This window comes from Onychomys torridus, chromosome 14 (assembly GCF_903995425.1).
Source record: "Onychomys torridus chromosome 14, mOncTor1.1, whole genome shotgun sequence".
Taxonomy (NCBI): Eukaryota; Metazoa; Chordata; class Mammalia; order Rodentia; family Cricetidae; genus Onychomys; species Onychomys torridus.
The window spans coordinates 37725826-37752565 of record NC_050456.1 but is presented as its reverse complement, the minus strand read 5'-3'; the positions used below and the strand labels follow the sequence as shown (position 1 = coordinate 37752565).

Genomic DNA, 26740 nt, shown 5'->3' with positions numbered 1-26740 from the left:
GTGAGGTCCTCTCAAAATACCAAAGACAGAAGGGGAGGAAGAGAAGAAGAATTACTTTACATGCAATTACAAACACAATTACTAAAATCAAGTAACTTAGGAAGAAAAGAGATTTTCAAAATATCAATGACTATACGGTAACATCCTCCCTTCCCCTCCAGAAGCAGAAAAGAGTTGACTAAGAAAGGGCTGCGGTCAGAGGAAGAGCCTCCGCTCCAGAGGCCTCCAGGTAACTTAGTAGCACTTACTTTAATTTCTGGTTGAGACCAAGTCCTTGTCTTTGTGTCAAACACATGGACATCATTGTGCCACCCCCAGAATATCTGCCCTTCCTAAAACAGAAACAAACGAACAAACAAAAGTTAAGTGCCGGCAACCCCAGCCCAGTTCTGCTCCATATTTACTGGCGAAATGACAGACCCACACACAAGCACCTGAGCGCCATGACAGCCGTCAAGCCAGGCGCACGCCACATCTCACAGCCGCCCCTCAAGCCCATGCCGAAGCGTTGCCCACCTCCAGCACTGCGATTCCCTCACTCAGTCAGTTTCCACTTCTTCAGATGCACGAGACAGAATGAATATTTCTACTTTGAAACCTATTTCAAACCTTATCTTTGCTATAATAAACTTTAGATGGCTGTTTTTTCCTGTACTCAAAAAAGTACCAGCTGGGGAGTGGCAGGGCCGGGAAGTGGGTTGGAGAGACTGCTCAACATTTGAGAGCACTAACTGCCTCCCAGAGGACCCAGGTTCAATTCCCAGCACCCACATGGCAGCTCACAACTGTCTGTAACTCTGGTTCCAGCCTCTGCCAAAACTGCACACACATGGTGTACAGACATTCACACAGGAAGAACATCTACACACATAATATGAAAATGAAGGCTAAAAAAAGTTCTCTAGGCATGGTGGTACATGTCTTAATCCCAGCACTCAGGAGGCAGAGACAGGCAGATCTCTGAGTTCAAGGCCAGCCTGGTCTATAGATCGAGTTCCAGGACAGCCAGGGCTACACGGAGAAACCCTGTCTCAAAAAATCAGTAAGTAAGTAAATAAATAATTTTAAAGTTGGGTTCTAATTGATCCCTTCTACTTTACCAAGCAATTTAGTTCCCGCTCCCCATTTAAAAAATGTTTTGCATAGCTGGGAGTGGTGTCTAACACTGTTAATGCCAGCATTCGGGAGGCAGAGGCAGGTAGATCTCTGTGAGTTCAAGGCCAGCCTGGTCCACAGACAGTGGTGATATATTGTGTACCCTAATAAACTTGCCTGAGGATCAGACAACAGAGCCAGCCACTAGATTAGACACAGAGCCTGGCAGTGGTGGCACACACCTTTAATCCCAGCACTTGAGATCTCATGTCTTTGCTTGGGAAGCACACACACTTTTAATCACAAAAAGTAATATAACAGGGCAGAGAAAGGTATATAAGATGTGAGGAAGCAGGATCTCTCTCTCTCTCTCTCTCTCTCTCTCTCTCTCTCTCTTTCTCTCTCTCTCTCTCTTTAGGCTGAGGATTTTATAAAGGTAAGAACTAGTATCTGGCTGTTCTGCTTCTCTTTCAGCTTTCATCTGGATATCGGACTCTGGGTTTTTTATTAAAAGACCATCTAAGATTTGAACAACACACAGACTCCAAAGCTACCAGAGAACTCTGTCTTGGAAAAGAGAGAGAGAGAGAGAAAGAGAGAAAGAGAGAGAGAGAGAACGATTTAATTCATTTAATTATTCCTAAGGCTTAAAGTGATGCTGAATTAAAGGGAAAAAATTAAAGAGTAATTACTTCCTTACCCAAGATGCATCATGGACATCAAAACAGTCTTGAAGTTCATTGTGCCTCCTGTACCCATAACCACCAAAATATATTAACCTGAAAAACAAGTGCAAAGGACACACTTGAAGGGCCTTGCTTCTAGTTTGTTCAGAGCTAGCTGCAGTATCCAGGCACTATTGCTCATGCCTGCAATTCTAGCACTCAGGAAACTGAGACAGGAGGCTTCTCAGGCGATTTGAGGGGCTGAAGAGACGGCTCAGTGGTTAAGAGCACTGGCTGCTCTTCTGGAGTATCAGGGTTCAATTTCTAGCACCCATATGGCAGCTCACAACTGTCTGCTCAATACCCTCATACATGCAGGCAAAACACCAATGCATATTTAAAATAAAAATAAGTAATAAATTTATTTATTTGTTTGTTTGAGACAAGGTTTCTCTGTGTGGTCCTGGCTGTCCTGGAACTTGCTTTGTAGACCAGGCTGGCCTGGAACTCACAGAAAACCATCTGCCTCTGCCTCCCAAGTACTGGGATTAAAGGGCACCACCATGCCCAACTCCACAAATCATTTTTTAAAAAAGGAATTTGAAATAGATTTCTTCTCTTACCTAATCCACCTAAACAAGCCAAATAAACTACACAATTATAGTTTAAAAAAATCAAAGAACTGAGGGAACAATGAGACATAAAGGAAGTAACTCCAGCAGGTGATGAACCCACAGTAGGAGAGAACAGACCCACAGGTACTCTCTTGCAAGGGCAGGAGAAAGAGGAAACTAGGTATATATGGACTTGTAAAGAAAAGCCACCAAGCTGGGATCGCAAATTAGAGTCAGAAGAAAGCCAGGGGTTGTGAACACATGTCCTGACTCTTGGTAGCCTGTAGGAAGGCTCAGTATTGGTCATCAAAAGCTGGAATGGGGGCTTGCAGTATAATTAGTCACAGAGTGCTTGCCTAGCTTGTGTGAAGCCCTGGGTTAAGTCCTAAGAATTGAGCTGAAATTCGAGGGGACAGGTAAACAAATCTCCTGGAGACATTTCAGCTTTCAACCACTGGAGATGCCTGGATTTAAGCAAAGCTGTCCCTTGGAATCACTTGAGGAGTTCCAAAGAATCAGACTACCAGGGACTGGGCTTTAATAGGCTTTTGAGGTCTAGAGTTAGAAGATTCCAGGAGCAGATGTGTGGAAGCCCCACCCTAAGAACAAAAGAAATACAGACTTTGGGGCTTTTTGTGGTAGGGGCAAAGGGGAAGTCAAGGTGGGACAGGGTACACAGAGGCAGCTGGCCTTCCGCTGTGTACTTTTCAATATGGCTTCAGTTTTTAATCATGTCAGTGTGCTGATGATCTAGAAACTTAAATGAATTAGTCAAGGTGAAAAATCCAAATACTGTTTCTTCCATGTTCACTTTGATGACACAGTTCTTACCAGTTTTAGGAATGACATCAAAACAAGTCTATAATTACTAGAAAACATGGTGTTTCCTCCAGTTTGGTCAAAGGTTGTATCCTAACTTCAGGACATTGAATTTCAGGCGCAAATTTACCTGTCTTTATACACCCAGCAGGAAAGTTTGTCACGCGGGGTGGGTGGCTGTCCATCAAACTTGGTGATTTTTTCCCAGATATAAGTTCCATCTCTTGTTCGTAAATTGACAACATAAAGCTTTTAAGAGATGACAGTTACTGTTAGGACCCAGGCATCTGAAAACAAAATGTTTGTATGTTTTGTTTGGTGGGGTGGGGGAGACTGCCATCCAAAAACGAACTTAACTTTTATTTCTAATAAATATCCATTAGAAAATTTCAATCACTGAACTGATGAAAACAAGCCAGGCTTCCGGAAGCAAATACCGCATTGGTCTCCCCCTCCGCTCTTGCCTGTGGGTAACCATCGAGAATGCAGCTAACTGAAGTAGCGAAACACGGAGAAAGAATATGGCTGCTGCAGTCTCCATCTATCTTTAATGCCTAGTGATTACAAACTTAGGGTGCACTCCAGTTATCTTCTTAAAATATGTGCGGGTGTGTCACGTGAGATGGCACATGGGGGTTAACTTGGCTGCACTCTTGAAATAAAAGAAAGAATTACTCGGTTGCTGTATCCTTTGTCATCATATCCTCCAAAAACATACAGCCTGCCGTTGATGCAAGCCCCACAGCTTCCTGACATGGAGGTGGGGAGCTCTCCTTCCATTGGGTGCATTTTCCTGCAACAAGGACCACAGAGAATCTCTTAGCTTTCCAGAAGACAAAAGGTCCCTTTAAACTCCCCGAGTACTCTTCCCATGAAAAGCATCACAGCCAACTCTAAGTAAGATGTAGTAGCCAGATGCCGTCATACACACCTGTAGCCCCAAGTACTGGGGAGACTGACACAGGACAATGAGACTGTGGGCCTGTCTGGGTTACAAAGTGAGACCCTATCCCCCAAATACAAGAAAACAACAAATAAAAAAGTGTAAAGAGATCCGTAATAAAGGCTCTTCATCCTGCTGGGGAGGGGGTAATCACAAGTTTCCCACATGTCACTGAGTAAAACTGTGTTCAGAGACAGTGATGGCTTTGAAAGGAATGGTGAGGGACAAGGAATGTGGTGGGAAAGGGAGGAGGGGCAGAGCCAGGAATGAGCTTGCAGAGAGAGGAGAGGTGGACGCCATAAATGTAGGATGTTCGAAGTATGCTCTTGAATTCCCTGGAGTCTATTAAAGCCTCTCTCAGTTAGAAGACTCGACATTTCATGATTTAAAATTACTTACCACAGTCCACTATCAATATCATAGGTCCAAATTTCATCATTCGGCAAATATACCTCATTGTCTTCAATAGACTAAAAATAAAGAATATACAAATTACCATTGTTCAATTATATGGTAACAAATAGTTCCTTGGGGTGGGAAAAGCTGAAACAAGTGTTTAGAATAAAATGAAAAATATCTGAGTCTTAAGAAAAAGTCTCAGAGAAGTTAAACTTTCACATAGAAAAACACTAAAAACAAAGCAGAGTATGGCAGGTCACACATTATAGAAGACTCTTCAGGGTGAAGAGAGTTGGGGGAAGAAGGTTTTTGGGGTTTGTTTATTTATTTTTGTTTGTTTGTTTAAAATATAACTAGGCACGCTGCACCATACCTTAACCCACTGAACGCATTTTGAGTGTGTTGTGGGATATTTGTACACTGTGCAAAGATGTATTGCTGTGATTGGTGTGATAAAGATCTGAATGGCCAATAGCTTGGCAGGAAGAGGTTAGTCGGGACTTCTGGGGACAGAGAGGACTCTGGGAAGAAGAAAGGCAGAGTCACCAGTCAAATGTGGAAGAAGCATGATGGGCAGTGTAGAGACACCAGGGCAACACTGAAGAGGTTGGACATGTGGTACAAAGTAGAGGTAGCCGAGCCATGTGGAAGAAGGTAGATTAGTAAAAACAGGCTAATTTAAGTTATAAGAGCGAATGGGACCATTGCTAAGCTATGACCAAGCTTTCATAATTAATAATGAGTCTCCATGTTGTTATTTGCAGGCTGGTGGTCTCAACGACAAAGTACTGTTCCATGAGTGCCTGCTGTGTCCTCAGCATTGCTGTCTCAGAAGGCTGGTTTACTCATGATTCCCAGGCCTGGTGACATGTGGGAAACTTCTGTGATTATTTTCCCCCAGAAGGTTGAAAAGCTGTTATCTTGGATCTCTTTACACCTTAAAAAAAATAGTATTTGGTTTTTGTTTGTTTGAGATAAGGCTTCACTTTACTGTTCAGGCAGGCCTGCAACTCACCACCAACACCATGAGGGCAGGGGTCACATCTACTTGTTACAACTCACCACTAACACCAGGAGGGCAGAAGTCACAGCTCTTAATATAGTTAGTTTCCCAGAGCTTCGGAAAGTATCCTCACATGTAAAAGGCAAATGGAACTTATGCTGGATGGCTAAGCAGATTAATTCCTGAAAAACTGACTGTACCTTCACTTTAGCCCAGTAATTTAAAAAATCTACTTGACTAACATTTTACTGGGTGATCCAGAAACACAAGAGAGGCACAAATTGAAGATGTTGGAGGTAGATGCTCAGGGCCTTCACCCCATTATACCTTCTTAAATGGAGCTTTAAAAATATATGTGTGTGCGTGTCTGTGCAGGAGCACATGGAGGCAAAAGGCGTGGGATCCCTTGGAGCTGGAGTTCCAGGTGGTTGGAGCCACCTGGCATGGCTGCTGCGAACAGAATCAGGTCTTACTGAAGGGCAGGAAGCACTATTAACCACTGAGATGCCTCTTCAAACCAATCCCTTCTCTTCCACATCCAGTTTCCTTCTCCATTGGATTGATGAGCAGCCAAATATGATTTGACTCATCTTTCAAAACCCAAACCATTCTCCTGGTTTCATCTCTTCCCAATCCTCTGTTCCCATCACAGAGAAACAAAGGAACAAACAAACCATCCACACTAAATTAACTGCAGTAGACACTGATATCACAACACTCCTCATTCTCATCAACCTATGCCAGCGGCTGCTGAGTCTGAAGCTTTTGTGCATGCAAAGTACATGTTCTAGCAACCAGCTCTGCTGCAGCCCCAGACTGGTACTAGAACTTTTAACTTAAAATCTAACTTTGAGGGTGAACAAGAAGGTTTAGTGAGTGAAGGAACTTGTTACCAAGCCCATAACCTGAATTACATCTCTGGGAACCCTCATGGTGGAAGAAGAGAATTAACTGATTTTTGCAATTGCACATTCGTGGTGGCAGGCACACCCACACCCTGCAACACAGACACATACGAATAAGTAAATAAATGTAAATTTTAACTCTGAGCTTTATGAAGCATTCATATTAAAGTTAAGTAGAGCAGCTATGAAATGACTAAAAATAAATCATATAAGTTCTATGTAAACAAAAAGAAGCTGAAAAGGAACAAAACCTTCTGAAGCAATCCTCAAATCAAGAAAGTTAAGGAAGGAGAATGAGAAAGACCAGAGAGGAGAAAACAAAACACATTCAGCGACAAAGTGTGCCAGGCCAGTGGGGGCATGTGCCTTTCATTCCAGCTCAGAAGGCAGAGGCAGGAAATCTCTGTGATCTTTGCGAGTTCGAGGCCAGCATGGGCTACAGAGCAAGTTCCAGGACAGCCAGGACCACAGAGAGAAACCCTGTCTCATAAAAACTAACTAACTAAATAAATAATATTTAAAAGAATACTGCTGTAAGTTTGAATGCTTCCTTAAGTAAATTATAGGTCCAATAAATAATGAAAAATACAAAGTATGCTAGGCTGTGGTGGTGCATGCCTTTAATCTTAGCACTCTGGAGGCAGAGGCAGGCGGATCTGAGTTGGAGGCCAGCCTGGTCTATAGAGGGTGTTCCTGGGCAGCCAGGGCTACAAATCAGACAGAGAAACCCAGTCTTGAAAAAACAGAAGCAAAACAAAAAAATATTTAGAATTGTAAACTGACAAAATATTGCCTGTCCAAATTTGCAGCTAAAAAGGCGCCTGTAAGGAGACAGATAGAGAGCTTGCTAGAAAGATCCTAGATTCAATTCTCAGTCCTAGAAAACAAACAAACAAACAAACAAACAAAAGCACCAAGAAGTTCAAGAAATAAAGCAGAATAAGCTGGTGGGAGGAGTTCACACCCGTTAGCCCATACTCGGGAGTCAGAGGCAGGAGGATGACCTGGCCAGCCTGGTCTATATATTGAGTTTCAGGACAGCCAGACCGACAGAGAAAGGCTCTGTCATAAAAACAAAAACCACCATATAAATCACAGGTACTAGAAATGATAAAAGATAGATACTAATAATGAAGAAAAATAAAGTACAGAGGATCCAGTAAATGGAGCTCACTCATCAGAAGGCTGGTAAACCTCTGAGGTTATCCAAGGGGGAAGAAGGAAGTCATCAAGGAGCAATTCTTAGAGTGGAAAAGAGGACACATGTATAGTTTAGATAGACAATATAGGCAGATGATAGACAGATAGATAGTAGATAGTAGATACATACATACACACACACACACACACACACATACATAGACAGACAGACAGAGACAAAATCCCTCACACTGAACCAGAGCAACAGCAAAAGTCCACTAAAGCAAGATTTAAACATGAAAGGCAAACTAAGATGTTTGGAAAATAATGGACACAAGATACAGAAAACACAAAGCACTGAGGAAAAGGCTGAAACTAAATTAAAATCATATTAGAATATTTTATAAAAAACTTTTGTCCAAACAAAGAATTATTGAGAAAGTTAAAGGCAAACTCCAAACTGAAATGGTATTTTATTTTATTTTCAAATTGTATTTATTTTTAAGTGTGTAAGTGCTTTTTCGGTTTTTGTTTGTTTTGTTGTTTTTTTTTTTTTCATGTATATGTATCACATGACTGAGGAGGTCAGGAGAGGGTGTTGGATTCCTTGGGACTGGCATTACAGAAGATTGTCAGCAACCTTGTGGGCACTTGGAAATGAACACCAGTCCTCCAGAGCACCTAACACTCTTAACCACTGAGCCACCTCTCCAATGTGAGAGGGCATTTTCTTTTCTTTTAAATTGTGTGTGTGTGTGTGTGTGTGTGTGTGTGTGTGTGTGTGTGTGCGCACCACAGTATACCTGTGGAGATCAGAAGACACATGTGGGAGTTGGTTATCTCTTTCTATAATGTGAGTTCCAGGGATCAATCTCGGGTCATCAGGTTGACAGCAAGTGTTCTTACCTGCTGACCCATCTCACTGACCCATCATTTTCAATTCATATAACTATACACTAAAGAATTCGTGTAAATCTTAAAAAACAAAACAAAAACACAACCCACCACAAAAATACATAGACCAGTATTTTCACAAAAGAGAAAACACAAACAGACCACAAAGTCATGACTATTGTCAGAAAACAACTGACGCTTATCAGTAACCTTGACCATCAAGCTGGATCTGTGGGGAAAGCACTTACCACAAAAGCCTGGCAAGCCCAGTTTAGCATGCAGACATGGAGGTGGAGACAGGAGAATTGCCTAGAGACCTGAGCACCAGCTAGCCTGGAATCTGCAGTAGCAAGCAGCATGGCAGAAACAAAGGGACCCTACCTCAAAACCAAAGTGGAAGGAGAGAAGCAATTCCAGAAAGTTATCCTTTGACCTCCACACATGCAACGAAGTACTCATGTCCCTGCACACATATAACACACACATACACACACACACACACACACACACACACACACACACACACACACGACAAACATCATTAACCTGAGCAATGAAAACCAAAACCGCAATGAAATACCATGTCGCCCTCACTGTGTTGGCAAAAAAATTAAGGGCAGATGGTACCAAATGTTGTTGAGGATGCGGAAGAATGAGGGGGCTGGTGGAGATGCAAATTAATACAAATATTTTGTCAATAGTCTGAGATCTCCAATTCAATTTGCCCGACAAGTGGCCCAACATTCTACTCTTTGGTACATGCCTAGAGAATGCACATACCCGGTGCATGTACAATAGACATGTAAGAATGCTCACTGCAGCATTGCTGATTATAGCAACAAAGGAAAAAAAAAGGAGAATAGCATTCACCAACAGTGGACTATACTGGTAACAGTAAGTCTACGTAACACAACACTAAAGAAGAATCACTTCAAATAAATGATCATGGCTTGCAATGCATTTGAGAAATATTTGGTGATATTTAATGAAGTTTCTAGCACAAGCACTGAAGAACTGGAATGGATAATAAATAAGAGGCCTAAGACGGGGCAGCTGGGGTGGTGATTGGGGGGTGATGCTGGTGGTGATGGCGGCAGACAGATTAATCTTTAGGTTTAATTCTAGCACTCAAAGGAAGAGGCACGCAGATCTCTGAGTTTGAGGCCAACCTGGTCTATAAAGAGAGTTCCAGGACAGCCAGGACCACACGAGAAACCCTATCTCAAAAATCCTAAATAAATAAATAAGTAAACAAACAAACAAAGAAGAGGACTAGCCATACAAGTGTACTCTGGATGCTTAAACATTGCATACATAAGAAGAGGCTGTAGAGGTGGCTCAGTGGTTAAGAGCATTTGCTGTTCTTCCAGAGGACTAGGGTTTAGATCCCAGCTGGCATGTCAGGTGCTTGAGCAGCTCACAACGACCTGATACTCCTACCTCAGGGGATCTAATGCCCTCTTTTGGCCTCTGTAGGTACGCGCCCACACTCACACAGAGCAGCTGTATATATACATACACATATCAATTTTTATAAAGAACAAGTACAACTGATTTTTAAAAACAATGTGCCTGGAGGTGGTGGCACAAGCCTTTGATGCCAAAGACTCAGGAGGCAGGGGCAGGCAAATCTTTGTGAGTCCAAGGCCAGCCTGGTCTACAGAGTGAATTCCAGGACAGCCAGGGCTACACAGAGAAACTGTCTCAAAAAAAACAAACAAAAACCCAAACCAAAACAAAAAGAACCAAAAAAAAAAATACATAAATCTAAAAGGGAAAATATGCTATAATTCTCAGATCAAATACTATACTATTTACCAGATGCATGAGTAATAAAACTGTTAAAAAGTGACAAAGAAATTCAAGACATTGATCATCTGGTAAGATGGTAGATACCAAGGGCTCAGACAATTATGAAAACAGAACATTTAGCCTTAAAAAGAAGGACACAGGGGCTGTAGCTCAGTTGGTGTACTGCTTACCTAGTTTACGCAAAGCCCTGGTCCTTCACAGCACATAAACTGATCAGAGAGTGTACACCTGTAATTCCAGCACTCAAGGGATAGAGTCAAGAGGATCAAGGGCTCAAGGTTAGCCTTGACTATATAGCAAGTTTGAGGGAATCCTGGGATACATAAGACCCTGACTCAAGGCCAGGTGGCGGGTGGCGGCGGAAGTGGCAGCAGTGCACACCTTTAATCCCAGCACTCAGGAGGCAGAGGCAGGCCTGCCTGGTCTAAGGAGCAGTTACAGGACAATCACAGCTACACAGAGAAACCCTGTCTGGAAAAACAAAACAAAACAAAACAAAACAAAAGACCCTGACTCAAAAGAAAAAGTAATTAAAAAATAATAACAGGAACAATGATAGAACATAGATCTGAATACTCAGAAGCACCCCCTTAAGACTTGTAACAAGAATTAAAGAACAGAGTCAACGGTTCTAATGGAACAGTGAACCCCGGGCCTGAACAGGGCTGACCAGGTGACAGGTTTCACTAGAGCATCAAATTTGTCTGAAATAGCTTCAAGGCTTCATGATGTCCAAAGGAAATGTAAAACTCCCTCAGCCAACAGAGGAGCAAAGTCACAGGAATTAATAAGAAAAGAAACCCCACATCGGCTGGAGACACGACCCAGCGACTGAGCATGAGTGCTCTTGCCGAGGACCCAAGTTCAGTTCCCGCACCACACTGGATAGCTCACCACTGCCTGAAACTCCAAAACAACAACAACAACAAAGGTGATGACAATGGGGGGGGGGGGGGGAAGCTGTGTGCTCAACCAAGAAAGATAAACAAGGAACTTTCAAAGTGACGGTGATAATTCTAAAAATTTGTCTTTATATTTGGGTTTTTGGGGGAAATGCATGCACATAACTCATGAGGTGCATGTGTGGAGGTCAGAAGACAACTTGTAGGAACCACTTGTCCCCTTCTACCATGTGGGTTCCAAGGAGCAAACTTAGGTCACCAAACTTAGATCAGCCACCTTGACCTGCTGAACCATCTCCCTGGCCCTGTTCTTAATCTGGCAGGCGAGTGTGTTTATCTGTAAGTGATATTTTATGTGTTCCTTGGTTATATAAAAATCCATAAAATTTAGCTGGGCATAGTGGTGCACACCTTTAATCTCAGCACTTGGGGAGGCACAGGCAGGTGGATCTCTGTGAGTTCGAGGCCAGCCTGGTCTACAGAGTGAGTTCCAGGATAGCCAGAGCTACAGAGAGAAACCCTGTCTCAAAAAAAAAAAAAAAAAAAACCACCTCATAAACATTTAAGAAATGACTATTAAGTAGTTCACGGGTCATCAGGGAGACTGAAGGCCCAGCATCTGGTCTTGCAGAGAGCAAGCTCTGAGTCCACACCACAGTAAAGGCTGCAGACTGACAAACACTGAGACGCAGCTTGACCATTGCCTCTTATGCCAGCATCTTCTGAGACCATGGTGCATCTTCTGAGACTGCGGGCATCTTCTGAGACTGTGGGCATCTTCTGAGACTGTGGTGCATCTTCTGAGACCATGGTGCATCTTCTGAGACTGTGGGCATCTTCTGAGACTGCGGTGAATCTTCTGAGACTGTGGGCATCTTCTGAGACTGTGGGCATCTTCTGAGACTGTGGGCATCTTCTGAGACTGTGGTGCATCTTCTGAGACTGTGGGCATCTTCTGAGACTGTGGGCATCTTCTGAGACTGTGGTGCATCTTCTGAGACTGTGGGCATCTTCTGAGACTGGGCATCTTCTGAGACTGGTGCATCTTCTGAGACTGTGGGCATCTTCTGAGACTGTGGGCATCTTCTGAGACTGTGGTGCATCTTCTGAGACTGTGGGCATCTTCTGAGACTGTGGGCATCTTCTGAGACTGTGGGCATCTTCTGAGACTGTGGGCATCTTCTGAGACTGTGGTGCATCTTCTGAGACTGTGGGCATCTTCTGAGACTGTGGTGCATCTCTGAGACTGTGGGCATCTTCTGAGACTGTGGGCATCTTCTGAGACTGTGGGCATCTTCTGAGACTGTGGGCATCTTCTGAGACTGTGGGCATCTTCTGAGACTGTGGGCATCTTCTGAGACTGTGGGCATCCTTCTACCTCTCTCCCCTCAGTGCTTAGTTACAAGTGCGCACCACAGGCCAGTTTTTCAGTCCAACCCAGGGTTCATGGGCAGAGGCAAGGACTCACCTCCTAGGCCCCTCACTTCTTTGAAACTTGCTTATCAGCTGCTCTTGGCTTTTGTAGGCCTTCAGTCTATCACACACATTACAAGTATTTCCTTATCTGCCACTGGGCTTCTCACTTTGTGGTGCTTTTTAAAAAGTCATTAAAAAATTGTTCTGCCAATTTTTTTCTTTATATATTTTCCTAATTCAGATTTTCTTTTCTCAGCCCAAGATTTTAAAACAGTCCTGTCTTGCCCACAGTGAAGTTCAGTTTTCCTATGATTAATTACTGGTCCTAAGGCTCTGACACCAATTTCCTCTGCTTATCTTAGAAGAAGCATTTATTGTATAATTGGTTGTCTAGATTCAAAATGCTACTTTTACAAACAAAAATAGTCTCATAGTCTGGCTGTTTCTGCCCTCTCTCTCCCAGCCCATGGCACCATCTACCAGATGGACCACTGATTACTTTGGAGCAGTGAGATCCTTTAGTGCCTGGGACTAAAGCCCTCTCTCTTCCCTTCACTCTTTTCAAACATTTCCTAAACTGATCTTCCATACATAGCAGGCTAGATTTTCAGATTCATAGATTAAATTTTCTTTTAGTTCAGAGAAAAATTCATCTTTATCAGTCCTGTTAGAGGAACGGAACTGTCTGAGGTCTCAAGAGGTATACACCATCTATGAACATACAATGACTCTACTCTTCCTTTGAAATCTGGGAAATGGCTCACATATCATGGTCTGTCCACCTGCACAGGCAACCTGTATGGATGTCAATAAACCAGAAAAGACATAGAGGAGCATAGAACAAAAGAATATTCTAGCATGAACTATGGTGGCCTCTTGAGACAAATTTAGATCCATTGCTCTTTAAAACTGGTTCAAGCTAGAAGTACTTTAGACAGGTATCAAGTTTTCAGGACACACATCTGTCAACTTCCACACATGCACTGTTTGCACTAATGAGGACAACTGGTTAGAATATAAAACAGACAACACCAACCACATTCTTAACCACCGGCTGCTGGAATCCCTCCAGCTTCCAGGACCTGTCAGCCATCTCCTGTTCAAAAGGCTCTTACAGAAGAGTTGTTGGAAGGATCCTGTGTTTTCTGGAGAGAAGGCATGCTGTCTTTTTGCCTCCTCCTCCGCCCTCCCTTCTACTTATACCTGAGATGTGATTAGACTGCTGATGATATCTGGGATTTAAAAAGTAACAGACTCAGGATTTAAATCTGTGTTGTATTTTTCAGGGTTATGTTTGTAGTGCCTTTGCTCTTTGGAATATTCTTTAGCTGCCAACTGGAGAACTGGACTCCCACCGATTACAATTTTCAAGAATAAAATAAGATTTAAAACACTTAGATATTTCCTTCATGGCCTCAAAGAATTCTGCACTGATCTATTTCATTTATGGAGTTAAAGTGAATTCATACAAAGATGCAATATTAGAAGATTACTATTATTTTTGAGACAAGGTCTCATGTAGTCCAGGCTACCCCTGAACTCACAATGTAACAGAGAAAGCCCTCCAACTGCTCCTCCTTTTTATGCCTCCCAAGTTCAGGCACTGCAGGAATGCTGCTACACAACCTGGCTGGCAGGATTATTATTTTAATTTTTTTTTTCCATTTAAACTTACACCATTATCAACATAACCCAATAGAAACTCAGCAGATAAAGTTTAGTACATCTATATCTCCAAGTGATAGAGCTTAAAAACATTTTTAAAAACCTTTATGTGTACACTGCCATCATTATATACATGTATTATGTGCACACAACCATTATTGTGTATTATGTATAAACTAGTTTTTCACACACACACACACACACACACACACAAAAACAAATTCAAAGAAACCAGGCCAGGAGAGGACCACTAGTAATCCCAACACTCAGGAGGTGGAAGCTGAAGGATCAGGAGTTCAAGGCCAACCTGTGGTACTTGAGACCTGTTTCAAAACAAAACAAACAAAAACCCAGACAAACCCAGAAAAGAGAGAGAGAGAGAGAGAGAGAGAGAAGGAAAAGAAGAAAAGAGAAAAAAAAGAAGAGCCAAAAACAATGGGAGAGCTAGCTGTGGTCACTCATTCACTCATGCCTGTACATTTGAACATTTGGGAGACAAACAAAACAAAACAAAACAAAACAAAACAAAACAAAACAAAAAAAACCGGGAAGCTAGCCCTGACTCTGCAGCCAACCTGGGCTACACAAAAAATTCCAGGCCAGCCTGTGAGAGCTGCAGTGTGAGATCTTGTCTCAATTAGTTAAATTAATTAATAAAAACAAAGCTCCAGAAAGCAGCCCCTGGTGTCACATGACCATCAAAGGGCCAATGCCTTTCTTTATAAAATGGAGACTTGGGGCAGAAGAGATGGCCCAGTGGCTAAGAGCACTGGCTGCCCTGGCAGAGAACCTGGATTCCAGCCCCAACACCCACATGGTGGCTCCTAACAGTGTGTTGCCAGTTCCAGGTTCCAGCACCCTCTTCTGACCTACGTGGGCAGCAAGCATACACAAGATACACAGACATACATACAGGTAAAACATTCATGAACATAATATAAATATTAAAATAAAATAGAGACTTGTCTGCTATAAGGGTCACCTTACAGATTAGATCGTAGATGATCCTATTAAGATTGAGAGTCCCGGTTGGGGATTTAGCTCAGTGGTAGAGCGCTTGCCTAGCAAGTGCAAGGCCCTGGGTTTGATCCTCAGCTAAAATAAAAAAAGATTGAGAGTCCCTAGGGAAACGCCATAGATGGTGGGCACTCAAAAACAAATTCTAATTTTCTTTTCTGGTAATGAACTAAACTAGGAATAAACACACAAAACAACAAAAACCCACTTGGACCTGAGAATTCTTAACACACACAGTATGCACTTTATTTCGTTGTCTTTCACTCGTGTTACAGGTCTGTCATATAAAGGTATAGAGCAGTCAGAAGATGTATCTTCTATTTGCAGTAGGGCTTCCGCAGGGCTTATTTTCTAATCTGTAAACCAACGGGGTTGGCGTGTATATCTGAGTCACTTTTCCAACTCGATAATCCCTGCTTATCATCCTACAATCATAGAAACAAAACAAAACACACATTCCAACCGCCATGGTAATACGAATTTTCAACCTCCAAACTCCGTGGTGCAGTTGTTGCGAATACGGATCTATTTTGAGACTCCAGAAGTACTTAATTAGCTAAGAAACGCCACTAAAAATAGCTGATACGGTTAACTGCTTGGTGACTTGGGTATTTTGAGTCGCACCGTGGCAATAGATGGACAGTATAACCCGGCGCGGCGTCCTGGGGTCCTCTCCAGTCCTGCGCCACGGAGGCTGGAGGAGCCACGCACCCTGGGACCCCGAGTGGGTGGCTTTGGGAGCCGGAGCGACCACGGACGGCCCGCGGCGAGTGGGGTGCGCTGCGCAGGCGAGCCGCCTGGAAGCCTGCGGTGCGGGGGGGAGCTGCCGCGTCGCCGGCCGTCATCCCCCAGCCGCCGCTCCCGCGCCGCCCCGGCGCGCCCGCCCCTTCCCCTTACCACGTAGCCCCCCCACACGTAGAGGAAGTGTCCGTCCACCACGGCGCAGTGGCCGCTGCGCTCCTCGGCCACGCAGAACGCCTGCGAGTCCGCCATCCGCCCTCCGCGGCTCAGCCAGCTCGGCGCCGGCTCGCACGCACGAACGGAACGCGAGGAGGGTCCAGATTGGCGGAGGCGGAACCGAGAAACCTGCGCGTCTGCGCGGCCGCCGCCCGGGTCGGGGGCCCGGGTGCTCTCCCGGAACGCGTGCGCTCCTTAGACTCACTCCGCGCCTCTCCCTGAAGCTTCTCTGCAGCCACTGTCTGGACTTGTTAGGTGTTTATTCCTCTGGAGCCGTTTCCTTCACTTCCTTCTCGTGATGCTTTTTTTTTTTAAGTTTAAATTATTTTATGCCTGTCAGTATTCGGTTCGAATGTGTGTGTCTTTGTATCATGTACATCGTGGAACTGGAGTTATGGGCAGTCGTGAACTTGCATGTGGGTGCCGGGAATCACACCTGGGTCCTCTCAAGCCATCTCTCCAGTTCCATGAAGGGAGTTTTCTCATTTTCCTGCACCTGTGCCACGTACTGGGTTTATGAACCTCACCTCACCTGAGCCAGCGAATGGACATAGGCATCCTCCGGGCTCTTTTGTCCCTCAGTGCTCCGCCAATCCTCCTGCCTCAGCCTCCAGAGTGCGAACACCGCCACGTCCGACTACTTTTTTTTTTTTTTTTTTTTTTAGGTCGGAAGTCATATCTGAGGTTTTTGCTTTTGTTTTGTAGTGTCTGGGTGCTTATGTTTTTCTTTTTCCTTCACGTGTTCTTCCTTCCGTGCTAATCACAGTAGAAGGCACTGAGTGATAGTTTCTAGTGTTTCTTCGTGGTAGTGTGTGTGTGTGTGTGTGTGTGTGTGTGCGTACAAAGGCACAATTCCCTTTAACCCAGCAGAAAGCTTTATTGTCTACCCAGCTCTGTGTCTTGCTTTTCCACTTGTATAAACTTTTTCTGGGAGAGGAGCAAACCTCTATTCAACAGATCAAAAGAAACAATTCCATTCAAGTTTCGGTTTAATTACAGTTACAAGAGCATGTGCTATACCACTGAATAAATGGTCTCTGCCTAGCAACTGTTAACTGCCTACAAAAGGTGGGGGGTGGGAGCGTGGGAACTCTTCCCTTGCAACTGTTAACTGTCTATAAATCCACTGATGGTAGGGAGCCCCTCCCCCACGGCATAATCACAATGCTAATAGCTTTTGTACAACATTCCACCTCGTACCATCTTTCCACCTCCTTTTGCAGGAAGGATGTCCCCGAGGTTTGGATAGGATGTAGAGATGTTCGATTCGGGCTGGGCATTCAAAAGCACTTCGACCAGTTGAGTCTCTGCAGTAACTGTTGCCTGTTATAAAAGAGAAGCATCACTGACCGAAGATGACTGCTGCACTATGGAGGGTCATAAACACAAATATTTAGAAGGCAGTTAGACAGACACACATCATTTAGCAAAAGAACAGCAGCAGCTTTTCATAAAGTCTAAGGTCTCCCCAGCCACCGGGCTTTTGTTCAGGTTTACAGAACCAGGCACCAATTCCCTCTTGTGGAATGGTCCACGAATCCAATCAGAAAATAACTGTACCTATACGTTGGTTGTACCTATAATAGTTTCATCAGTGGGCACATCGGGCCTGACGTGTTGATACTGTAACCTTCAGGATCCCCAGCCAAGTGGGACCATTGGTTACAATTTTCCCTTAAGCAGCTTGCATAGTGCCTGCCAGAACTAGGAAAGCTAGCCAGGAGGAGGAAGGGCCAGTTCAGTCCCATATTGATTTCTCCATGTCCTTCCACCAAGGCATGTGGTATGTGGTATCTTTGGCAGTAGAGAATTACCATCTGTATTCGGGCTGTCTAGAGTAACAGAAATTATAGAATGAATCTCTAGGTAGAAAGGGGATTTATTAAAATGACTTGGGGCTGTAGACCAGCTAATCCAACAATGGCTGCCTGTGAACTCAAGTCCAAGAATCCACTAGGTACTCAGTCCACAAGTCTGGGTGTCTCAGCTGGTCTTTATTATATGCTGGAATTCTGAAGAATTCTGAAGAAGTAGGATCTAATGCCAGTAAAGGAATGGATTTGCTGGCAAGGAGAGGGCAAGCAGGCAGAAAGCAAAAGCTTCCTTCTTCCATGTCCGTCTTGCAGGACTCCATGGGCTCCAGCAGAAGGCGCAGCCCAGATTAAAGCTGTGACTTCTCACCTCAGGATCCAGATTAAAGATGAATGTCGTCCTGACTCAAAGTCCATATTAGAAGTGGATCTACCAAGCCTGACAGTGGTGGTGAAGGTCTTTAATCCCAGCACTCTGGAGGCAGAGGCAGGCAGATCTGAGTACAAGGCCAGTCTGTTCTACAGAGTGAGTTCTAGGACAGCCAGGGCTACAAAGAGAGACCTTGTATTGGGGGAAAAAAAAAGCGGATCTACCAACTTCAAATTAAGCAGAAATCCCTCACAGATATGCCTTCTATTTTTGGATTTTAGTTAATTCCAGATACAGTCCAGTAGATAACCAAGAATAGCCATCACAATCCACCCCTTGCCAACCTGATACACAATCATATCTCCTTATGTCATGATTAATTTCCAAATGAAAACAATAACCAGGTCATAATACCTAAACATTATATAACTATCCCTCATACAATCACAAACACATTATGTATTTAACCAGGTCATAATTACACCTAATGTATAATAGCTACCACTTAGACAACCGAAAATGCATTATAAATTTTGAATAGGTGGCAATGTCCCTTGAGAGACATTCTTTTAGTATCTCAAACTTAAATACCAATAACCATTGATATTCTTTTAATCGATGTTATATCACATGATAAGGAAATTGAAGAAAGAAAACACAAATATCTGTGCAAATGCATAGTTACCAAAATACTACAGAAACATTCATGTTAAGTATCATCTTTGTTTATGTAACAGGTCACAGCCTTAGCTGGTATTTATAACTATCTTCCTCTACCACCTATTCTATATTTCCTCCACTCTTGGCAAGCACCTCAGCAGGCCTTGGCTCTTTTCCTGGAGGAGTGACCCACACCTTCATTCCTGACAGGTCTGTGCCCTCTGTCACCCTGCCTGGATTAGGCTGTGGTAGTTTTCCATTAACTTTAATCAAGGGCCAGGGTAGCAACAAGAGACGCCCTAAAGGATCTCCTGCTCTCCAGACATAATCTTTCTTACCTCCATTCTGGAGATGCAATCCAATTTCCCCATGGAATCAATTACCCCTCCTAACACTGTTATTCCTTTCCTAGCCTGTTAATTTAAAGGCATCAGAAGTCCAAAGTGACCAGGGGGACGTCTGAGCTTCTAGTTCAATGGAATGTTTGTTGTGGTTCCTGGCAGGAGTGCTCTCTCCTCTGGAACCAAAACTTCTAGGCCAGCAGAACCTAGGGTAGTGGGAACAGGAAGCAAAAACTTTCCTAGTAGGTCAGTCACTAGGAGTGACAGTGAGTGGAACTGTTTCCCCTTTCCACCCCCTGATCCATGCACCCGTGGATCCTGGCTATGGGAGAAACTGTACCACATATTGGACACTGATTCAAAGCATATACTGCCTTCTGGAGAACCCTGCCCCAACCCTCCATGCTGCTGCCACCCAATTGGTCCTGTAACTGTGTCTTCAGAAGACTATTCCATCTTTCTATCAGGCCAGCTGCTCCAGGATGGTGAGGAACATGGTAAGACCAGTGGATCCCATGATCATGGGCCCAGTTTTACACGTCTATGGCTGTGAAGTGAGTTCCTTGGTTTGAAGCAATAATGTGTGGAATGCCATGTTGGTGGATCAGGCATTCTGTGAGTCTGTGGATGGTGGTTTTGGCAGAAGCATTATGTACAGGAAAGGCAAATCCACAACCAGAATAAGAGTCTACTCCAGGAAAGACAAAGGGTTGTCCTTTCCATGGAGAAAGTGGTCCAAGGTAGTCAGCCTGCCACCAAGTTGTTAACTGGTCACCCTGAGGAATGGTGCCATATCTAAAGCTCAGTGTTGGTCTCTGCTGTTGGCAGATCTGGCACCCAACAGCAACTGTAGCCATGAGTGGAAGTCCATGTGGTTGAGGCCATGCATAACCCCATCTCTGCCACCATGGCCCCTTTGTTCATGGGCCCAATGGGCAATGACAGCAATTACTTGGGGGAAAGATACTGTCTATAGAATGGGTCATCCATCGTTGAACTCCTCCTCAGTTGAAGTCACCTTTCGATGCGAGAATCTAATTAGTCTTAACAATAAAAACCCGGAGTCAGATATTAGGGTGAAAGCTGATAGATCAGAGAAGCAGAGCAGCCAGCCACTAGAGACTTCTTAGCTCTACAAAATCTCAGACTGAATAGGACATCCTGTCTCTACAAATCCTCAGACTAAATGGGCTCCACCTGCCTTATATTTCTGTCTCTGGTATTCTTGTTTGCATGTTTAATATCCCATGGCTTGTGGGAGTGCCCTACACTTGAAGGGTATCTTCATTCAAACTCCTGTAACTGCTGTTTTAGTAACCCAGCCCCTGTAGGGTGGTAAGGTAGGTGGAAGTACCACTGGAGCTGGTTGTCTCCAGATCAGTTCTGCACACCAGTATTTGAGAAAGGAGTGCCCCCATCACCGTCAATTCTCTGGAGTGTCTAAACACAATGTTGAGTTGGATGAAACCCTTAATGATAGCCTTGCTTGATGTTTATTTGCATGGAAACACTTGCAAGAGATCTGTGGCAGTCCACACAGGTAAGGGCATATTAGCACATTCCTGACAGGCTTAAGTCCTACATGGTTTACTTGCCAACCCCATACAGGATGGGTAGATTTATGTATTTGCCTCATCATAACATTCGTATGCCATGAACATAATTTGAGAACAAGCCTCACATGTTTGGACACTTTGCAGCATACTGAAACATTTCATGGGAATGTCTTGGCCTGAGCTATCTTCTACCCTATGTTGGTTTCTCTGTGGTCAGACTTTATAGGAACCTAGTGGGCAGGTGTTGTTGTTTGTTTCTGTTATTTTGGGGGGCCCGCCACCCAGCTCCCAAATAAATTGCACATGGAGGCTTATTCTTAATTATAAATGCCTGGCCTTTGGCTTGGCTTGTTTCTAGCCAGCTTTCCTTAACTTAAATGATCCCATTTATCTTTTGCCTCTGGACTTTTATCTTTCTCTATTCCTGTATAGCTTTTCTTTCCTTCTTATTCCATGTCTGGTTGTGTAGCTGGGTGGTTGGCTCCTGGACTTCTCCTCCTTCTCAGGCTACTCCTTCTTCCTCCCAGATTTCTCCTTCTATACATTTTCTCTGCCTACCAGCCCCACCTATCCTTTCTCCTGCCTTGCTGTTGACTGTTCAGTTCTTTATTAGACCAATCAGGTGTTCTAAACAGGCAAAGTAACACAGCTTCACAGAGTTAAACAAATGCAACATAAACAAAAGTAATACATCTTAAAATAATATTCTACAACAGGTAGGTTCCAAAGGACACTTGAAAGCAGATGACCCATATTCTAAAAAGGGCATATGCTTGTTGATTTCTGTAAAGGCTCAATGAATTATGGGCTACTAAACAGAAAGCTGCCAGGATACTGATATCTGTGATATATTTTCTCCCATTTCTGTTGTCCCCCAAGGTAGTCAACCTAGAACTTGCCAATTTTCTCTTTTCCATCTGAATATATCTCTGAATATGCCTGTATAGATTATCTAAGGCGGGTTGGGGATTTAGCTCAGTGGTTGAACGCTTGCCTAGCAAGCACAAGGCCCTGGGTTTGATCCTCAGCTCAAAAAAAAAAAAAAAAAAAAGATTATCTAAGGCTAAGTTTCATGAGCTATTTTACTGTCCAATATGTGTTGGTTTGAATGACAATGGCCCCCATGGGCTCACATATTTGAATTCCTAGTCCCCAGCTGAACTGTTTGGAAAGGATCAGGAGGCGTGGCCTTGTTGGAGGTGTGTCACTGGAAATTGGGCTTTGAGGCTTCAACAGTCGACACCAGTGTCACTCTCTCTGCCTACTGCCCAAAGATCAGGATGTAAAGCTCTCAGCTGCTTCCCCAGCACCATGCCTGTCAGCTTTCTGCCATGATGAGCGTGGACTCTAAAACTGTAAGCAAGCCCCCAATTAAACGATTCCCTTTTTAAGAGTTGCCTTGGTCCTGGTGTCTCTTCACAGCAATGGAACAGTAGCAAGGACACAATACTACTCTTAGTCAATGGCTACTCTTTCCTTCTCTGCTCTCCATGCATATGATAGCTGTCTGTATTGGTATTGCTGCAGTCACCCGTTCTTGTTGGTGCCCTCACCATGTCGTTCATATGCCAGGCATTAACAGGGATAAGGAGGGTCCCCTCCTGGCTTGGCTGTTGGTTCAGTTACTGGTGGAGGTCCACTGGCTTGAAAGGACACTGGCCCCAGCGTAGCCTCATTGGCATTTATGGTGGGGCCGGCAGACACCACACCTCATTGTCGTCACTGAGGCCTCAAGAAAGAGGCCTCAAAGGCCTTCAATCTGACCAGAACTTTGGCAATCTGTCCCTAGTATTACTGAGGTACCTGTGATGGAGTTCTTCTGTTGCAATGCTTTTAAAAACAACTCCCAATTCTGTCCCAGGAATATATTCCAGCTTTTTCCTCTTCCCATGATCAGGACCAAAACCCCATTGAAACTGTTTGCTTACCAATCAGTTTGGTTTTGCTATAACTTCCAGCTCACACCCTCTGAGCTCCTGGCAACTTCTAACATGAAGGGACACTGATGCAATGGGGCACACGCCTATTTAGCTTGTTTTTACAAGGATCTTAGCCTAATCAAAGCTTCTTGAGCCTTTCTTGATCCCACGGGGCACCCCTCCCCCTTTTTTTATCATGTTATTAAAAGGGTGGGTAACTCGAGTGAAGTGGGGTATGAAAATAAGTCAGTGGACCGGGCAGTGGTGGCGCACGCCTTTAATCCCAGCACTAGGGAGGCAGAGTCAAGTGGATCTCTGAGTTTGAGGCCAGCCTGGTCTGTAGAGTGAGTTCAAGTACAGTCAGGGGTACGCAGAGAAACACTGTCTTGAATAACAAAAAAGAAAATTAATATAGATCAATGGCCTCGGAGCTCTGCAAATCCCTGCACCTGTTTTACGTTCACAAGTTCTGACTATTTATGATTTTCTTTTTCTTTCTTTCTTTTTTTTTTTTTTTTTTTCTTTTTTCTTTTTTTTTTTTTTTTTTGGTTTTTCTAGACAGGGTTTCTCTGTAGCTTTGGAGCCTCTCCTGGACTAGCTCTGTAGACCAGGCTGGCCTCGAACTCACAGATATCCGCCTGCCTCTGCCTCCCGAGTACTGGGATTACAGGCATGCACCACCACCGCCGGCCTTATGATTTTTTAAATAACTTTGTCCAGGGTCATACTTTTTTTTTCAACCAGGCCATAATCCTAAGAATTTTATAACTGTACTTGCCCAGTGCACATAATGTGGAATGATCTCCTGTCCTCTTTTTTAATTGGTTTTTTTAACAGGGTCTCTCTGTTATGGAGCTCTAGCTGTCCTAAAACCTGTTATATAGACTAGGCTGGCCTCAAACTCACAGAAATTCACCTGCTTCTGCCTCAAAGTGCTGGAATTAAAGGCATGCACCACCAACCCTCATACTCATTCTTTAGGTACACCTTGTCTTTTATATGCCTTTCTCTGTAATACTTTTTAAAATTTTGTATGTATATAGTGTGTAAGGGCAAATATGCGTGAGAGTGTGTGTGTGTGTGTGTGTGTGTGTGTGTGTGTGTGTGTAAAGGTTGATGTTGAATATCTTCCTTTACTGCCCTGCCCCCTATTTTTTGAGACACAGCCTCTCACTGAACCCAGAGCTCATCAATTGGCTAGACTGGGTGGCCAGAAAGTTCTGGGAATCCATCTGTCTCTGCCCCATTCCCAGTGTTAAAACTACAGGCAGGACTCCATGTCTACCTTTTTTTTTTTTTTTTGTTCCACCCAAGACAGGATTTCTCTGTGTAGCCCTGGCTGTCCTGGAACTTTCTCTGTAGACCAGGCTGGCCTCGAACTCAAAAATCCACCTGCCTCTGCCTCCCCAGTACTGGGATTAAAGGCATGTGCCACCACTGCCTGACCCCATGCCTATTGGTGAAATTATTAAGGCCACTCCACGTAGTTAAACGGGAGGTTTGTTTTGTGGGATAACTTACAAATGAAGGGATAAGTTGCAGGGTCTGGCAAAGGTATGGCGCAGTCCAGCGGTGTTCTCTGGAGAACTCTGCTCAGTCTACCTCCATCGTCCAGTGTCCAGGAACCAAGAGAAGCCTCTCCTCTCGATCCTGGGTCTTCAGCTTCCTCCCTCAGCCCCGCCTTGTAGGCGTGACCATTACCGAAGCCTCAATGGGGGTTGGAACTTCCAGGCCAAGGCTGGAATGGCTACCTACTACACATGCCCAAGTTTTATGTGGGCGCTAGAGATCTGAACTCAGGTCCTCATGTTTACGGGGCAGGCACTTTATCAACTGAGCCATCTCCCTAGCCCTCAGATGCTTTTCTAAATCTGAAAAAGACTCAGTTTTGCATCACTTCATCTACATAATGATCCCCTTTTAGTAAAAATAGGCCAAACAACAAAGCAAGGTCCCGGGTCACCATCTCATATCTCTATACTTTGGTAACCTGTCTTTACTGTTCCTGGGGTAGAACCTGTGGCGGTAACATTGGTGGAGGTCTCTGAAGGTGTAATGTCCTTCCTAACAGTGAGTGTGAGTTGGTCGTGGCACCCACATGCTAAAGGACCACTGAAAAGACACTTAGCACAGTCAAACACGACATAGAGAGACCCCATCACTTATAGTAACCGTTCTGTCAAAAGAGCACGGCCACTGCTGCATTCAACTCCCTGTAAGCAGCTCTCTCTTCTCAGGGCCCATCTAGCCTTTTCACAGCCTCCCTCCGGCCTTGACAGGGCAAGTTCTCTCTACCCTGTCTAACTTCATAAGGTTTTTGTGATTTCAGTACAGCCCCAGCAGACTGTACTGATAGTCATAGCCCTCATCTAGACAGGCCACTTCACAGGACAGGGCGTGTCCCAATAATACATTCACCCCTGGAATGTTCTCTTGCAGTGGAGAAAGGCATCTAGTATACTTCTGGGAGAGGTGGGGCATAATTGCCACCCAGGACAAGTTTAAATTTTTCAGGTGTGTGTGTGTGTGTGTGTGTCTGTGTGTGTGTGTGTGTGATGTATCCATGTATGCATCCATGAGTGTGCCACCACAGCATGCATGTTGAGGTCAGAGGACAAACCGGAGTGTCTGCCCTTGTCTTTCACCTCGTTTCTAACAGGGTCTCAGTTGTTCGCTGTTGCTGGCCCACCAGCTTCCGGCGATCCTACTGTCTCCACCTCCTATCTGGCTGCAGGAATGCTGGGATTACACACTCTCACCACCACACCTGGATTTATGTAGGCTCCGTGGATTAGAACTCAGGTCCTCAGGCTTGCAAAGCGACCACTTTTTTTTTTTTTTTTTTTTTTTTTTTTTTTTTTTGTGGAGCTGAGGATCGAACCCAGGGCCTTGCGCTTGCTAGGCAAGCACTCTACCACTGGGAGCTTTTTTTTTTTTTTTTTTCTGTTTTTCGAGACAGGTTTGCCTGTGTAGCTTTGCACCTTTCCTGGATCTCATTCTGTAGACCAGGCTGGCCTCGAACTCACAGAGATCCGCCTGCCTCTGCCTCCCGAGTGCTGGGATTAAAGGCGTGCGCCATCACCGCCCGGCGAGGTCAACAACCACTTTTATCCACTGAGTCAAGGCAAGGAGGCAGGACAACAATGGCAGAAACAGGAAGCTGAGAGCTTCCAAAGGCAAGCACAGAGAGAAAGAGAACCAGAAGTAGGATGAAGCTACATGGTCTCAAAGCCTAGGGACACACCTCCTTCAGCAAGGCCTCACCACCTAACCCTCCCCACACAGCGCCATCAACTGGAATCAAGTGTTCCCATGCCTGAGCCCATGGGAGACATTTCTCTTTCAAAGCACCACAGCTGAGATCTCTCACTTTTTGCCTCGTTTAACTTTTCGAAGTTTTGTTTTGTTTTGTTTTTGTTCTTTTGTTTTTCAAGACTAGGCTTTATCTGTGTAGCCTTGGTTCTGTAGCCCAGGCTGGCCTTGAACTCACAGAGATCTATCTGCCTGCCTCTGCCTCCCTGGCATTAAAGGCATGCACCACCACCTGGCTAAAAGTTTTAAAATGTAAAATCAAGCCGGGCAGTGGTGGTGCATGCCTTTAATCCCAGCACTCGGGAGGCAGAGCCAGGCGGATCTCTGTGAGTTCAAGCCCAGCCTGATCTACCAAGTGAGTTCCAGGAAAGGTGCAAAGCTACACAGGGAAACCCTGTCTCAAAAAACCAGAAAAAAAAAGTAAAATCAAGCAAATATACATATGCTTTCTAAGAAAATATTTTTAAAAAGATTTATTTATTTATTATATATACAGTGCTCTGCATGTATGCCTGCACACCAGAA

General features: G+C 44.3%; 1 protein-coding gene across 2 annotated transcripts in view; it reads right to left on the bottom strand.

Annotated features, from left to right (window-relative positions):
* The window catches only part of Klhdc1 (kelch domain containing 1), a 43105-nt gene extending 26743 nt beyond the window's left edge, over positions 1 to 16362 (bottom strand). Inside the window, exons 1-6 of one of the 2 annotated variants that reach the window (XM_036206091.1) lie at positions 16187 to 16362; positions 4536 to 4606; positions 3869 to 3986; positions 3324 to 3442; positions 1796 to 1874; positions 249 to 332 (exon numbers count right to left, since the gene is read on the bottom strand). In XM_036206091.1, the coding sequence (XP_036061984.1) occupies positions 249 to 332; positions 1796 to 1874; positions 3324 to 3442; positions 3869 to 3986; positions 4536 to 4606; positions 16187 to 16282 (567 nt within the window). In that variant the 5' untranslated portion in view covers positions 16283 to 16362. The remainder of the gene's footprint in view (positions 1 to 248; positions 333 to 1795; positions 1875 to 3323; positions 3443 to 3868; positions 3987 to 4535; positions 4607 to 16186) is intronic. The other variant, XM_036206092.1, reaches the window with a different exon arrangement.
* Between the last annotated feature and the right edge of the window lie 10378 nt (positions 16363 to 26740).